The sequence below is a fragment of the Triticum urartu genome, chromosome 2, assembly GCF_003073215.2.
Source record: "Triticum urartu cultivar G1812 chromosome 2, Tu2.1, whole genome shotgun sequence".
Classification (NCBI taxonomy): Eukaryota; Viridiplantae; Streptophyta; class Magnoliopsida; order Poales; family Poaceae; genus Triticum; species Triticum urartu.
The window spans coordinates 407,667,838-407,682,159 of record NC_053023.1 but is presented as its reverse complement, the minus strand read 5'-3'; the positions used below and the strand labels follow the sequence as shown (position 1 = coordinate 407,682,159).

Genomic DNA, 14,322 nt, shown 5'->3' with positions numbered 1-14,322 from the left:
TTTGATTTTATATGAAGATCCGTACACAAAATTTTCTCTTAGTTTTTTTTATATACTATATCATTTGACGAAGATTTGGTTAAGTCTTAGTCCGTAAAATTCCCGGCGATTCTAGATGAGGTCGCAGCAGCAGCAGTGCTGCATGATCGGACGGACACTATATAGCATTAGTATTAAATTAAATGAAGGAAAGGAAATTCAACACTGGCCCTGTTTGGATCCCTAAGTTAGAGTTAGTTTTGGTTAGTTGGGGCTTAAATAACTCAAAAATATTCAAACATGGTGGGTTAGTTTGATCTAACCCACCCTAAAAAACTAGCCCACACTAGAGGAGCTTATTTGGTTTAGTTCTCTTGGGCCCACTAAAAAAATTAGTAAAAAAAGGTTACCCCTACCATCCAAACATGGTCTAAATTAATCAAATGATTGAGAAAGAATATTTATTGTCAATCTAACTCTATCATCCAAACAGCTCTTTGATTAAAGTTAGTTTAGGGTTGATTTAAGGTTAAAATCTAACTCTAACCTCTAACTAAGTTAGATTATCAAACAGGGCCACTATCAGCACCGCGCAACAGCACTACCCGCAAAAAGAAAAAAGCACCGCGCAACAGCTTTAAAGCTCAACGCCCGATTTTCAACGACACCGTTGGCGAACCAACCAAGACGCTATCGACCGGACGTCCACACTGGCTGGCGGGTGTGGCCGTAGCCAGCCGCACCGCACGCCAAACGAGCCCAAGCAAGCAAACAAACAATAATCGAGCAGAACAGAACACCGCTGGAGCAACACGAGTCAACGACGCCAGCGGCGCCGAGAGGGACCACCTGCCGCGTTCCTTGACCGCTTCCCCCCACCCGTCCCTGTCGCGCCGGCCCCACCCGGGACCAAAAGCACTTGCCCGTTCAACCACCGCCCTCTTTTGACCCCCCAGAACCCGAGCCACGGGAGGATCAAACCCAACTCTGAAACACATCTTTCTCTTTCTCTTGTCTACCACGCACCTTTTCTTCTTCAAAGCTCAAAGCTTCCAACTACACTTGTTCTTTTACAACATGCTTAGTGCGACTAAACCGATGCGGCCAAAAGAAAAAGAAATTCTAGTGCTTACTTATTAGTAGTAATATATGGTAGCTAGCAGTCACGAAGGGAACATGGTCATAAGCTAAGTTGAATTAACATGTGAGGACGACGGTAATGGCAGAGAGATTTCAGAGCTCCGGTAGCGGGGCGAGCGGCTCCTGGTCCGCGGGGGTGTGCCGGTGCTCGCCCTCGTAGGTCACGATGAGCATGGAGGGGTCGCTGGGGTCGCGCTCCACGTGCTTCCGCGCCGGGCACCCGCGCACCGTGCTGCACTTGTAGTAACCTCTGCATGCATATCACCCAGCAAGTTCACTGGTGGTTAGTTCACTGCCCAAACTCCAAGATTACTATGGTCTCACATGGTGGAGGGAAGGGATGCTGCCTCACCGTGGGTAGGGGGAGCCCTTGATAGGCTTCTGGCCATACTTGCGCCACGAGAAGTCGTCCGCGGGGATCTCCGCCGCCTTCGAGCTGATCGCCGGCACGCGAGTCATCCGCCGAACCCGGGATTTCCTGCCGGTTCCATCATTCATTCTTCAGCAACATGGATAACACCGGCAGACGAAGAACGGAACAACGAAATCCATCGCTGGGTGAATCGAATCTGCTAGACTACTAACCTGCGCTTGGAGCAGTGGCAGCGGCCACCGGAGGCGCCGTACTTTCCGCCGGCGACGTTCTCTGAGTGCGCGTGGTCGTGGCACTTGCGCTTCTGCCCGGCACCGGCGCCGGTGGATGCCGCGGAGGACGCCAGCGGCGGTTTCCCGCAGCTGGCCGAAGGTGGCGGCGGGAGCATCAGCGAGGACCCGCCCCCGAGTCCGTTGGACACGCTCCCGTCACCGGTCACCGACGACATGAAGGATGAGCTCGCGGCCGAGACGCTGAACCCGGCGTCGTTTCCGTACCCGGAAGACGCCTTGGTGAAGTCCAAGGTCATGGACCTCGACGAAGACGCCCTCACCGGCGCCGGCTCGGACACGGCGGGGCCCTGGGACTGCGCCACCACAGGCCCGCGCCGGAACCTGGCGTGGCCAGTGCGGTGGTTGAGGATAGAAATCACCTTCTTGAACTTGGACACGGTCATATCAGTGATCTCCCGGCAGTCTACCTGCTGCTCCGGCGCCTCCGACGACCCAACCGGCGAGCTCTCGCTGGTGCCTGTCCGGGAGAGCTGCAGGATGAGGTGCTCCATCCCGCGCAGCCCCGCCGCCGCCGCCTCCTGGATGGCCACCTGCTCGTCCGCCCTCCCGTATCCTCCAATCAGATCCATGGTCATCATCGCGACCGCCCTCCCAAGATAAGATAGGTGCTCGCCGGACAACGGAAATGGGGGAGGAAGAAGAAGTGAGGGAGACGCGAGGAAGGTCGGATTATAAAAGAAGGCGAGGCGGTAACCGGGAGCAGCGGGTGGTGGTCAGATGGTGGACCAGTTCGGGTCAAAGCAGAGGCCCGATCGACGGCCGGGATCCTGTGCTTCCCGGGCAAGAGAGACGGGCTTACCGGGTGTTTGCCGGTGGGCATCTCCCGCCGTTGGATGGTACGGACGGCTGGGATGGAGAGAGGAAGTTGACTATGGAACAGCGCTACGCGTGGCGGGGGCACAATCGGGACCAGTCGGTTCCAACTGCAAGACGAGCGACCGCCTGGCGCTACGCATACGAACGCTTCCGCCTCACGGCTCACGGACACCCGGGCCCAGGCTAGAAAACAACTTAATTTGACCCAGTTGTCAGTGCTGCTGTTACATCCTACCCCTGCACTGTACATACACAACTTGCAAGAGGAGACTTTGTATGACACGATAATCTCGTGACGCTTTCGCCCCAAAAACTGAAATACTACGTGAAACAGTTATGTGAATGGTGCCAATGATGTGAGGTGCTGTGCTGGTCTCGTGACCCACCTGTCAGAGACTTTGCTTTGTTGTTTCTTCATTCACGTCTGATTTGGCATATCGTGTGGGACGGGAAGTGACGAAAAGTCAATGCTGGACTTTAATGCCTGAATGGAAATGCCGTTGGTTCGTGGATTCAATTCGAGAACGAAAGAATCATGAGCTCTGACTTTCTTTGCGCGTCCTGGCATTTATGGTCTCCAAAGGAAATGCTTAGACCAACCCAACTGATGCCTTGAATTTCACCCAACGAGTGATTAAGACGAGTAATTAAAGAGTACTCCTTCACAAACCCCCGCAAGGTCATTTGAGGTGGTCTCGGAGCGCGCCACTTGACGCTCTCAGCCACGGCCACGTGTCGCGCTATGGACACTCACTCCAAATTTTGTCTTTCATTTTTATTTTTTTGTGTGCTTTTTTGGCTTTTAGATGAATTTTTTGGGTCTTCGGTTTTTCTTAGGTTTTTCTTAGGTTTTGGACAAAAAATATATGAAAAAAGTATATTTTATTTTTTTCCCTGCGAAAGTCATAATTTTTTTTTTGTGGAGGTACGAATTTGCTTACGCGAGAGGCACGCACGTGCCACTCGTAAAATAGAAAAACACGTGTTTTTTTCCTTTCATGAGAGGCACATATTTATTTCTCGTGGAGGCACGCATTTCTTTCGCAAAAGGCATGGTTGTGCCTCTCGCGAAAGGAAAAAATATCATTGATAAATCCAAGTGACTGAGCTCTGTCTCGCGGGCCAGCTCCCGTGCACGTCACCTCCCGGGGTCCTTGGTGCCTTGTCCTCGCGTGAGCTAATCGAGAGTGGGTGAGTCAGGGCGCACGACTCGGTTCGTACAACCGCAGTTCGGCGCTTCGCCGTCGCAGGAGCAGCGCGCCGAGTGTCCTTCCCCGGGTTTGTTGCATGAGAAGACTGGGCACGACGTCTATGCTCGGGTGCTTCCCTGCAGCGTCGATAAATCCAAGCGACCGAGCTATGTCTAGCGGGCCGGTCCCGTTCACGTCACCTCCTGGGGTCCTTGGTGTTCGGCCTTCTCATGCAATAGCCTCCGGAGGTTCATTCAGCGCAGGTCGCCCCTATCACATAGGTTTTGTAAGCATGCTCCGCACCAGAAGATTCAGGCGCAACCCGCCTTGATGTAGGGCCTCGTGAGTCCCGCGTTGGCTCACGAGTTCCCAGATACACCTCCTCCAGTTCTGCCGTGACAGTCACGCGTACGGACGAAATAGGGTTGTACACGCTCGGAGACTCTAACACAGAGCTCCCTACCCACGCCAAGTGGAAGCCCCATGCTCCGCTCTGGCGAACGACACGGTCGAACAATGACTATGCCCACGCCCAAGTGGAAAAGCCCCATGCTCCGCGCTGGCGAAAGACACGGTCGACCAACGACTATGACCACGCCCAAGTGGAAGCCCCATGCTCCGCACTGGTGGATAAACAACTGAGGGCGCCCTAGGGGCTGCACCAACCTCAGGATAGCCTCTCGGCTCTTCACGCGGCCCTATCACACAGCATTCCCCTAGGAAACATGCGTGAGGGGACTGGACACAGGGGCTACGCTCAGGCCAGGCCTAGCACACACCACCTCACGAGGTCCCTGGTACCTAGTCTTCTCGCGCCCCTCCCGGGCAAAGGTTGGTGAAGAAAGGTATGAAGGGCTCCGGATTAACCTCCCCACCGCCCATGTTTCCTTCATGAGGTTGCTCGCACGTCAAGGGGGACCCCTGAGCATCATGACTCAGGGGCCTCACTAGTCACGCAGCCCCCTCGCCCCTTGGTTTCATCCTGGCATCCGGACGTCCCAACGGCGGTCGAGGTATGCACGGGGCTGGGCCCTGCCGACGAAGAGCACAAAGGCAAACAAGAAGGACACTAAGCACGAAAAGGAAATCACAGAGTCCAAACCGTTATTACAGGCACCAAATGTTCTACAAATTCAAACAAAGTCTTACGCCTCCACGGGGCATGATAAGTGTTGCATGGGTAAAATCTAGGAGGAGGGGTCATCGTCGCCATGGCCGTCATCCCCGCTTGTCCCAGTCGCGGCGAGCTCGTCATCAACATCGCTGCCATCGCTTGACTCCACTGTCAAGGGCTCAACGTCAGGGATGCAGGTGAACTTCTTCAGCAGCACATCCACATGGCCCTCCACGGCCGTCGCAGTGGCGGACGGGACTCGGGAGCAATCGGGCCGACCACCGCATCGAAGTTGAATCTGGGATCCTGGAGGTAGAGGTGGCTGAAGACGCGCATCGCCGCCGCGGAGAAGAGGGAGCGGCACTCATTTTCCAGGATGGAGTCCACCTTGGCGGCAGCACCTTCGAGCTCCTCGACAAGCCTGGAGGAGAGCCCTGTGTAACCGCCCTCGGGGGCACGAGCGGATCCTTGAAGCCTCCCTTGCGGATCGACTACAGCCCCTGGCGAGCCCTGAGCTCGAGGGAGAGGAAGGCGTCGCGCTCCGCAGCCGCCTTCCTTTTGGCAGCGACGAGAGTCTTCTCCCTGGCACCCAGTTGGGCCCTCAACTTGGAGACGTGCTTGGCGTGGGATGTCTGGGCTTCGACCACCTCCTCCTTCAGCTTGGTCAGACGCTCGCGTTCCGCGGCTTGATCAACAATCACCTTGGACATCATGGAATCACGATCAGCGAGCTTCGCCTCACGGGCCTTGAAGTCCTCCTCCCGTTGTTGAAGCTGCTATGCGTGTGTGGCTTGCTCCTCCTGAATGGCCTTCGCCTCACCGCAACGCTTCACGACAGACGCTGCCTCGGCCAGCGCAGCATCGCAAGTCGCCTTGGCTTCGGCGACCTCCTTCCTGCTTTCCATCGTGGCGGCTTCGGCACTGCCCCCACGCCGTCATGGTGGTTGTGTCAGCCTAGAGCCACCCCGAGACAAGCCCCAAGCGCTCCCTCGCGAGGCACCTGTCGGCGTCTTGGGGGTCAGCCTGGATCCGGCCGAGCGTCGTGTAGGCTTCGTCCAAGGCCCCGGGCCTGATCAAGGGGCCGCATTTCGCGAGCGTGAGGGCCTGACGAGGAGGCAGTGCTAGCACGTCGGCTGGCTCTGTGGCCAAGGAAGCGGTGGCGTGGTCGGCTCGAGGCACCGGAGGCTCAAGGCTCTTCTCAGGCGTGACAAGGGCTAACGACTTCACAGCCTGCTGACCCATGGGGGCAGGCTCCTCCTGAGTGTAACATCCCAAAATTCTAAATTTTGGAATGTTATATTAAATAGATAGATTTGATTGACTGTTTGATTGATTGACTGAAAGTGAGTGAAATTTGAAACTTTTTGAAAGTTAAATGAGAGGGAATAAAAGGACTTTCTCAAACTTTCATTTTGCATTTTGATCTCCGTGAATTCAAATTCTTTTCAAATACAAAACCCTCGAGAGAAGATGACATGACTTCTTCCATTTATTTAAATGACAAGGGTTTTTGAAAACATTTGAATTTCATTTGGAAAATATTTCCAATTCTGAAACTTTATGCAACTCAATGATTTTCACGAGAGAAGATAAAATGACTTCTTCAAATTATGAAATATGAGTTGGGAGTTTCAAAGATCACATTTAAAGTCCTTTTTGAATTTATTTTCAATTTGGAGTTATTTGAGTTTTATTCAAATTTTTCTCCAAAAATAAAATATATGGAAAATAGGGTAACATGATTCCCTACATCAGAAAATTGGAGATAAATAAATTTGAATTCATTCTGGTATTTCTAAAATGATTTTTATTGGATTTTATTAGACCAGTAGCACTCTTTGAATTATCTGAATTTGTGTGAATATTTTAATGCTAGGAAAATCTTCATCTTGTAGAAAATCTTTTTTTGAAAATTTTGATATATAATATGCCTATATAAAGTTTTATTTTTATTTTATTTTTCAGTTTATCGCATTCTGTTAAAAAAAACAAAAACTGCGCGCGCGTCTGAAACTAACTGTCGCCCATGCGCATCATAGTACCAGCGGGCGCCCTATCTTTTCTTTTTCTTTATCATATATGGGCCAGCCAGCCTTTTCATTTTTTTTCTTTCTTAGGCCGATTTTGTTTAAAAAAATTGGAGCCGCAGCGTGCGCGTGCGGCTGGCCGAAGGCCTTTAGGCCCATGCGAGCCACCTCTTTTCATCTATGTTTCGTATATTTTCGTCTATGTTTAGTCCCATATTGCCTAGCCTTTGACCTCTAAGCCTCTTTTCCATCAATAAATATAGACCCATAGAGCCTCCAAAAATCATCCGATTCAGGTTAAATCAATATTTTGGTTTTGTAACATCCCAAATTTTCAATTTGGAATGTTATACATTAGATCATCATGCATATCTTATTTTCTTGCATTTTGGCCGATCCTAGAAATTTCACGCAACTCAAGGACCTTCGGAGAGAGTTGGAGATTTCGTTATTTTCATATTTGAGAGTTTTCTCGAATTTGAAAAGAGGATAATTTGATTTATTTATTTCATCTTCAATTATTTTCTGATATCAAAATATGAGAGAGGGAATAATATGACTTTCCCAAAATATAGGAAAAATGAAGATTTAATAAATAGATCGAATTTCGTTTTCGGGTGTTTGTTTGTTTTTCTTTGGATAGGGAAAAATGCGCGTTTTCGAAAATTGCATCTTAGGTCCGTAGAAAAGTTCATTTTGTTCGACTCATTTTTAGGAGTCGGGGAAAATTTACTTTAGTAATTTTGGAGCCCGTTTAGATTTTCTTTTCTGTGTTTTTTCTGCGTGCGAAACCGATTTAAAAAAAATCCAGCAGGCCAGCCGGGCCAAGGCCCAGCCAGCCGGCCAGGCCCCAGCCTCCCCGTCGCGCGCGCCAGCGCTAGGCAGGCGCCAGCCGCCGCCTCCACTACCGATTCCCAGGAGGAATCCTTCTAGGCCGAATCCTAGTAGGATTCTTAGCCCCCTTTCCTTTGTTTCGTTTTCCTTTTCCTACTCTATTTTCTTGTCCCCTACCCCAAGTCTCCTCTCCCCTCACCAATATAAATACCCCATAGACCCCCCCTCTCCTCACACCAAAAACCCAAACCCCCTCTCCTCCCCAAGCCGCGCCCCACCCCGCCGCCGCCCCTATAGCGCCGCCGCCGCCCTAGCACGCCGCCGTCGCCACCGTTCGCCCCGCCTCGCCGGAGGTAGCCCCGCGCCTCCTTTTTCTTCCCCGCGGTTCGGTTCTTTTAAAAGAAACCGTTCCGGTTTTCTTTTCCGGGTTTTCTCTCTGATTCTTCGTTTCGGTTTCTTTTCCGAAACCCTAGATCGGTTTTCCGTTTTATTTTTCGGTTTCTTTTCCGAAAACCCTAGATCGGTTTTCGTTCTTCTTTCGGACCGTTCGTCTCAACGAACGTGATCACCGATCATTCCCGGTTAACGACGCCCGTTCGTTTAACCGTTTGTCTCTTTCTTTTCATCGGATTTATTCCGCGATCATGATCTCAGATCCGATCTTCGTTCTAGTTTATCTTCTCGCCCGTTTATCGGAATCAGGTGATTCAAGCGCCTGGAGTTTCGTCTCGAAACCGCCGTTCCGTCTAATCAACTTGAACAAGTTTTTGCTATGATAAAATTTGACCTAGTTTCAACTTGCTAGAACCGAGTTGTTTTCTTCCGCCGTTTGTTTTCCATTGTTTGTTCGGTTCATTCTCTCTTTGCAACCGGGGTTCTTAAGTTGAACTTTCTGGTTCGTTCTCTCGTTCGAGTTTTACTTGTGCATTAGATGAGTACTTATTGTGTGGTTACGATTGCTTGCTTACGATAGATTGACCAGAGAGTGACGAGTAGATCTATCAAGAGTTTTGAGTGCGAATCATCTTCATCAACATTGCAGGCAAGTTCACACTTTGATCATACCTTTTCTACAACCCAGTTTTATTGCATTAGATCAATCCTCACACATTGCATGATTAGGATCTAATTAAATTGTGGGATGGGAAGTAGATGAGGTAGTACCTATTACCTGTATTATTATGAAACCTTTGGGAGTTACTTCTACGTTTGCTTATTATGCCATGCTATGCTAGTAGACGTGGATTGGGTGAGTGATATCCATGACAGATGTGAGTTGATAATTTTAATGGTTTATCTAAGGTGGCACTTAAACACACATCTGGGTGGATTGAGGCACCTGATGTCTATCAGGACTTGCCTGTTTTTTTTGGACCGCCACCCAGGCTCAAAGGGATCATAAGATAATTCATGCTAGAAACTTCCGTGTGCAGCCACATGCTACTATGGGCTCTGGCATAGTTGACTAAGTTGTGCGAACTCTTACGGGGTGGACTAGCAGATGTAGGGGATGTAGGTGTACCGGTCTACCCCACATGTAAGGTGCTAGCGCTTCTGAAAGACTATGTCTCGGTCATCCGTTTCTCAAACACCATGTAGTGCGAGAAAACAAACGGAGACAATCGAGTCATGTGGGGAAAAGTGCGCAACCTCTGCAGAGTAACAAACTAATCATGATTAGCCGTGTCCCCGGTTATGGACAACTTGAGTATCTAGTACTTGAATATCATTGTGAATCTCAACATGTTACTTCTAATTAATGTTGTGGGTTTTAATTACTTAATTGGGATTGAGAATGCTGTCAACCATTCTCAATGTTTCAACAACCACCATGATAGTTAAATAATTTATTCCTTTGCAGTAGGGAAAAATTGGCTTTACGCAAAAACCTTATAACCATAGAGCTTTTCCACCAGCCAAATATGCATGTAGTGATAGCCTTTATTCATCATTCTCTATGGTGTGAATTTGCCAGTACATTCAATGTACTGACCCGTTCGGGCTGCAACGTCTCATGTTGCAGGTTTACGACGAGTAAGTGATACGTTAGGGTTATGATTTCTACACTCAACTTTGCCGTTGGTGTTGATGGGAATCCACAACCTTGTTGCTTCCGCTATATGGATTGAGGTAATAGTATTTACGTTACTTTATACATGTGATTTACCTCTGTTATAAATCCTTCGAGTACTGTGTGTGTCAGCATACTGATCCAGGGATGACACATAAGCACAGAGACTTGATCCATTCGGGTCGGGTCGCTACAAGATGGTATAAGGGCACATGTTGACTGTAGGACGTGACCCTAGAAACTGGCAAGCCCATAGCAAAGATTTTTCTCTACAACTTTCCCTTTCAAAAAGATTTTTACCTCTCTTCTCTTCTGAACTTATTCAAAAAAATTCCCTTTAGTGAGACCATACCCTTTTCCCCTTTTGACCACTCGAAGATTTGACTGATGAGACCACTCCAAGAAGTACAGGATATCAGACAAGTAAGACCATTCGGAATGAAGAGTATTTTCCGTGCATCTGAATAATGGAAACTACAACGGTTGAAGACTACGAAGACTAGGAGAATTGAAGACTCTGAAGAATCCCCAGATTTGTATGACCTAGGAATGCTACCCTTATGGAACTTGGCAGACTATGGAAGTTGTCAATACCCGAGATCAAGGTGTATCGGAGAAAGACTGAAACATGGAGAGTTGAGAACTCGAAGTTTTGTTATGGAAACCCCAATGTAGGAGATATCAACTACGGAGAGATGGCTCATGGAAATGACAAGAGAAGAAACACGGTTATCCATGATGTCATCACCATTGATACTGTGGTCACCGAGCTGAGCTAAGCATGCATTTCTTCAGAATGGATTTGATGGAAGAAGGCTGATGGAGCACCTAGAATAAGATGAAGTTTTAGCCCTAGCCGGTATAGCACCAGGATCTGGAGTATTACATCAAGAAGTTTAAGGTGGAGCTCCAGGAAGTCGTATAAGAAAAGGAAGTATTTCATGAGGAACTCAGGATCCTGAAGATGAGAGTAGCCAAGCTGGATGAGCTACAACCTCGAGATACCGGAGAATTGTCAAGAACTGAAGGATAGTATGACCATGACTCATACCAAGGATGTTGAAACCTAGAAGTTTGAAATGCAACTCTAGAATATTACAGGATGTCACGAGAGATTTCACGTCAACAGAGATGATCTGGCAAAAGAACTTGAGAAGGACAAGCTTGATTGGAAGAAGCCATTGGAGGCTTGAACAAGGCTTGAAGAGTTTGGAGACGTTGAAGATTTATTGACCTTTAGAAGACCAAACCCCTATTATATACCTACATTAGATGCGACGTTTGTGAGCTGTCATTTGTTTGATGTTTTTCGACAGCCACAACAAAAATCTGTCTTTTCAAAACTTTTGTTTGTATTGTGTGTATCCCTCTCTATCCCGCTTATCTCACCCCAAAACCCTTGGACCCAATAGATGATGAATGGAGATGAGCTTGTATTTTCTGGACCGATGAGTCAATTAGAGACAGACCGATGGATTCAGAACATGGAGGATCATATGGAGAACACCCCTATAGTCGGAAAGTATATGCCCTAGGATGCTCTTCAATGCTTTGAAAGAGGTGCTGCTACTTGGTGGAGGATGTACCAAACCATCAATGGATGGCAAGGAGTAACCACTTGGAAAGAATTTAAGTTGACCTTGCTAAAGTCTCCAGTTTGTGTCCCAGAAGTTGAAGCCTTATGGAAAGGACATGAAGAAACCTTGTGCATGCAAGATTTGTGGAGAAATCGGACACAACCATAAAGAACACAAGGATGAATGCCCTAATTGTGAAGGAAGTCACCCAGCTGAAGAATGCCCAACTAGGCAGATCACTTGTTTCTTGTGTGAAGGGACTACCCACTATCCTGCTCAGTGTCACATTTACCCCATGGTACAAAGAATCATCCAGTAGAAGGAAGAAGTAATGAAAGGAGCTCTTATGGAAAGTTTAGAAGAACCTGTGATGAAGAAAGAGGTGGAGGACACACCCAAAGAAGAACCAATTAAACCCTACACCAAGTCTTGCTATTCATGTGGAGAAGAAGGACACATCTCCCAAAATTGTATGAATGGGGATCTAGTAGAATTCCCGGCTGAGGAAGTAGAGTATGACCCACAGGAAATAGAAGCCCTGATTGGAATGGAAAGTCCAGAAAGAAGTAGATTGGATTCCAGGAAGGATCTGAGTCATGTCACCTGTTATGGGTGCAAGGAGTCAGGGCACTACCTCAACAAATGCCCAAAAAGGAAACCTCGATACTTGTCAGAAGTAATATGTTTTATTGTAATAAAGCAGGGCACTTTGCCAGAGATTGTCCGAAGGAGAAGGAGACTTGTGATAAGTAGTTGAGTTTGTAACAGAAGAAATATAGTCGTAGTAGTGAGGACATTTTCCTTTATATTGAGGTGTTGAGTTGAGGCATGTAATGGAAAAACAGGAGATTGTAATAATTTGAGAATCAATAAAGTTAGCATCGTTGGTACTGATATGGATTTTATGAGTTGTTACTCTATGAAGAAGGATTTTGACCATTTTAAGGATAAGAGAAATATGGTCTATGGAAGGTTTGTACATTTTAAGGGTGGTAGTACCCTGTAAGAACCGTTGACCCCTAGAAAAGATAAGCATACTCCACTGAGTGGATTTCAGACAAAATGAATACGAGTTTTGTCTCGATATGTGTGATGCCCCAAGAGTATGTGGGATGAAGTTGGAGACCGTCAGTTGTTTGGACCAATGTGATCAAGGAGTCAGAAGAGAATGTTAAGTTGATTGAGATAGACTGGAGGTAGCTCAGTCCAGGCAGAAGAGTTATGCAGAAAAAACTCAAGGAGGTAGTCTATGAAATTGGAGACAGAGCATGTCTTCATGTGTTCCCTCTACGAGGAAGTTAAACGAATTGGAGTTAAGGTAAAGTTAGCCCCGAGATTTGTAGGACCATACCGAGTTTTGGAGCGTATGAGAGAAGTGTCCAAAAGTTGGAGTCCCGAAGGACTGTCAGGAGTTCATGGATGTGTTTCACATTTCCCAGTTGAAGAAGTGCCATGCAGAGATGGCCAATATTCCCCTGTAAGGACGCTTGACCGCGGAAAGGATAATGATGTTCCACGAAGTGGAATATGGACTTCATAAGTATAAGTTTTTATCTCGGTATGAGGGATATCCCACGAGGATGAAGAGATGAATTACTAATGGATATAAAGGAGGTATGATGTTGGAAATATGTATCAATGGAAAATTCCATGATGAGTCTGAGTAATCATGTCCTAGTTTGATGCCAATAGAAGGAAGACAATACAATTGGAATGATTTAAGTATGCTAGGAAGCTGGAAGCTGGATGTTGGAATAATGACTAGTTGCCTGATAAGTTCAAGGTTACAAGTGATGAGATGGGCCATAACCCACAGGCCCCAGGACCTGCCAAGAAGCAAGCACATTCTTGCTGAAGGAAAAACCCTGAAGAAGTTACGTTTTCGACAGACGATCTTATAGGAGTTACGCAAAACCTGAGAGTTGTGAAGGAACGATAGATGGTTGTTTGGCTTGCAGAATCTATGGATTTATCCGAACTTGGTTCGTCGACAAGAGAAATTCTGCAATGCTTGTGAGGATGACCGAGTGTTAGAATGCGAGATTCGCTAAACCGTATACAAGGTAATGATTTGGGTGCGGGATGGATTGATCACCATACCGACTTACTCTTATTATTCGCCTTGATATATGGGATGGTAAATCTGAGTGACTTACCTATAGTGAGAGACGACGATATCAAAACCTTGTTTAAGCCTTAGAATGGTATAGGTTTTTTTCCCTTGTACAAGGCAGCTTTGCCAACCGTAGGTTATACGGTGAGGATCACCAGACCCATTTCCTGCAGGAGAAACCATAATGTTGACCACCATGAGATATCGATAGTTGTTTAGTTTTGGCGCCGACCCGTCAGCTAAGAAGACCATCTCGAATAACCTTACCAAGAGGAAAGGACAGAAGAATTGAGGAAAAGGTTATGCCACTACCTGAAGAGCCTAGAGAAGGAATTATCCTTACGATCTGAGAAGACGGCACTGTCAAGAATAAGGATGGAGTATATGAGTTTTGATGGAACCGTAACAATGATTCTAAGGGTGTAGCACCCCAAACACCGTGTGATGATCGATGGATTTTGAGAAGACCCCCAAACCCTAACCTTTTCTTGCTAGCCTCTCCGAATCTCGAGGACGAGATTCCTTTTAAGGGTGGTAGGTTTGTAACATCCCAAATTTTCAATTTGGAATGTTATACATTAGATCATCATGCATATCTTATTTTCTTGCATTTTGGTCGATCCTAGAAATTTCACGCAACTCAAGGACCTTCGGAGAGAGTTGGAGATTTCGTTATTTTCATATTTGAGAGTTTTCTCGAATTTCAAAAGAGGATCATTTGATTTATTTATTTCATCTTCAATTATTTTTCCGATATCAAAATATGAGAGAGGGAATAATATGACTTTCCCAAAA

General features: G+C 47.3%; 1 protein-coding gene across 1 annotated transcript; it reads right to left on the bottom strand.

Annotated features, from left to right (window-relative positions):
- Positions 1-984: 984 nt before the first annotated feature.
- Positions 985-2,433, bottom strand: LOC125537572 (WRKY transcription factor WRKY51-like). The gene is made up of 3 exons (XM_048700889.1): positions 1,705-2,433; positions 1,472-1,597; positions 985-1,369 (listed from the first exon to the last, which is right to left on the bottom strand). Exons 1-3 carry the CDS (start codon positions 2,361-2,363, stop codon positions 1,213-1,215), a joined length of 942 nt encoding a protein of 313 aa, XP_048556846.1. The 5' UTR covers positions 2,364-2,433; the 3' UTR covers positions 985-1,212.
- Positions 2,434-14,322: the final 11,889 nt, after the last annotated feature.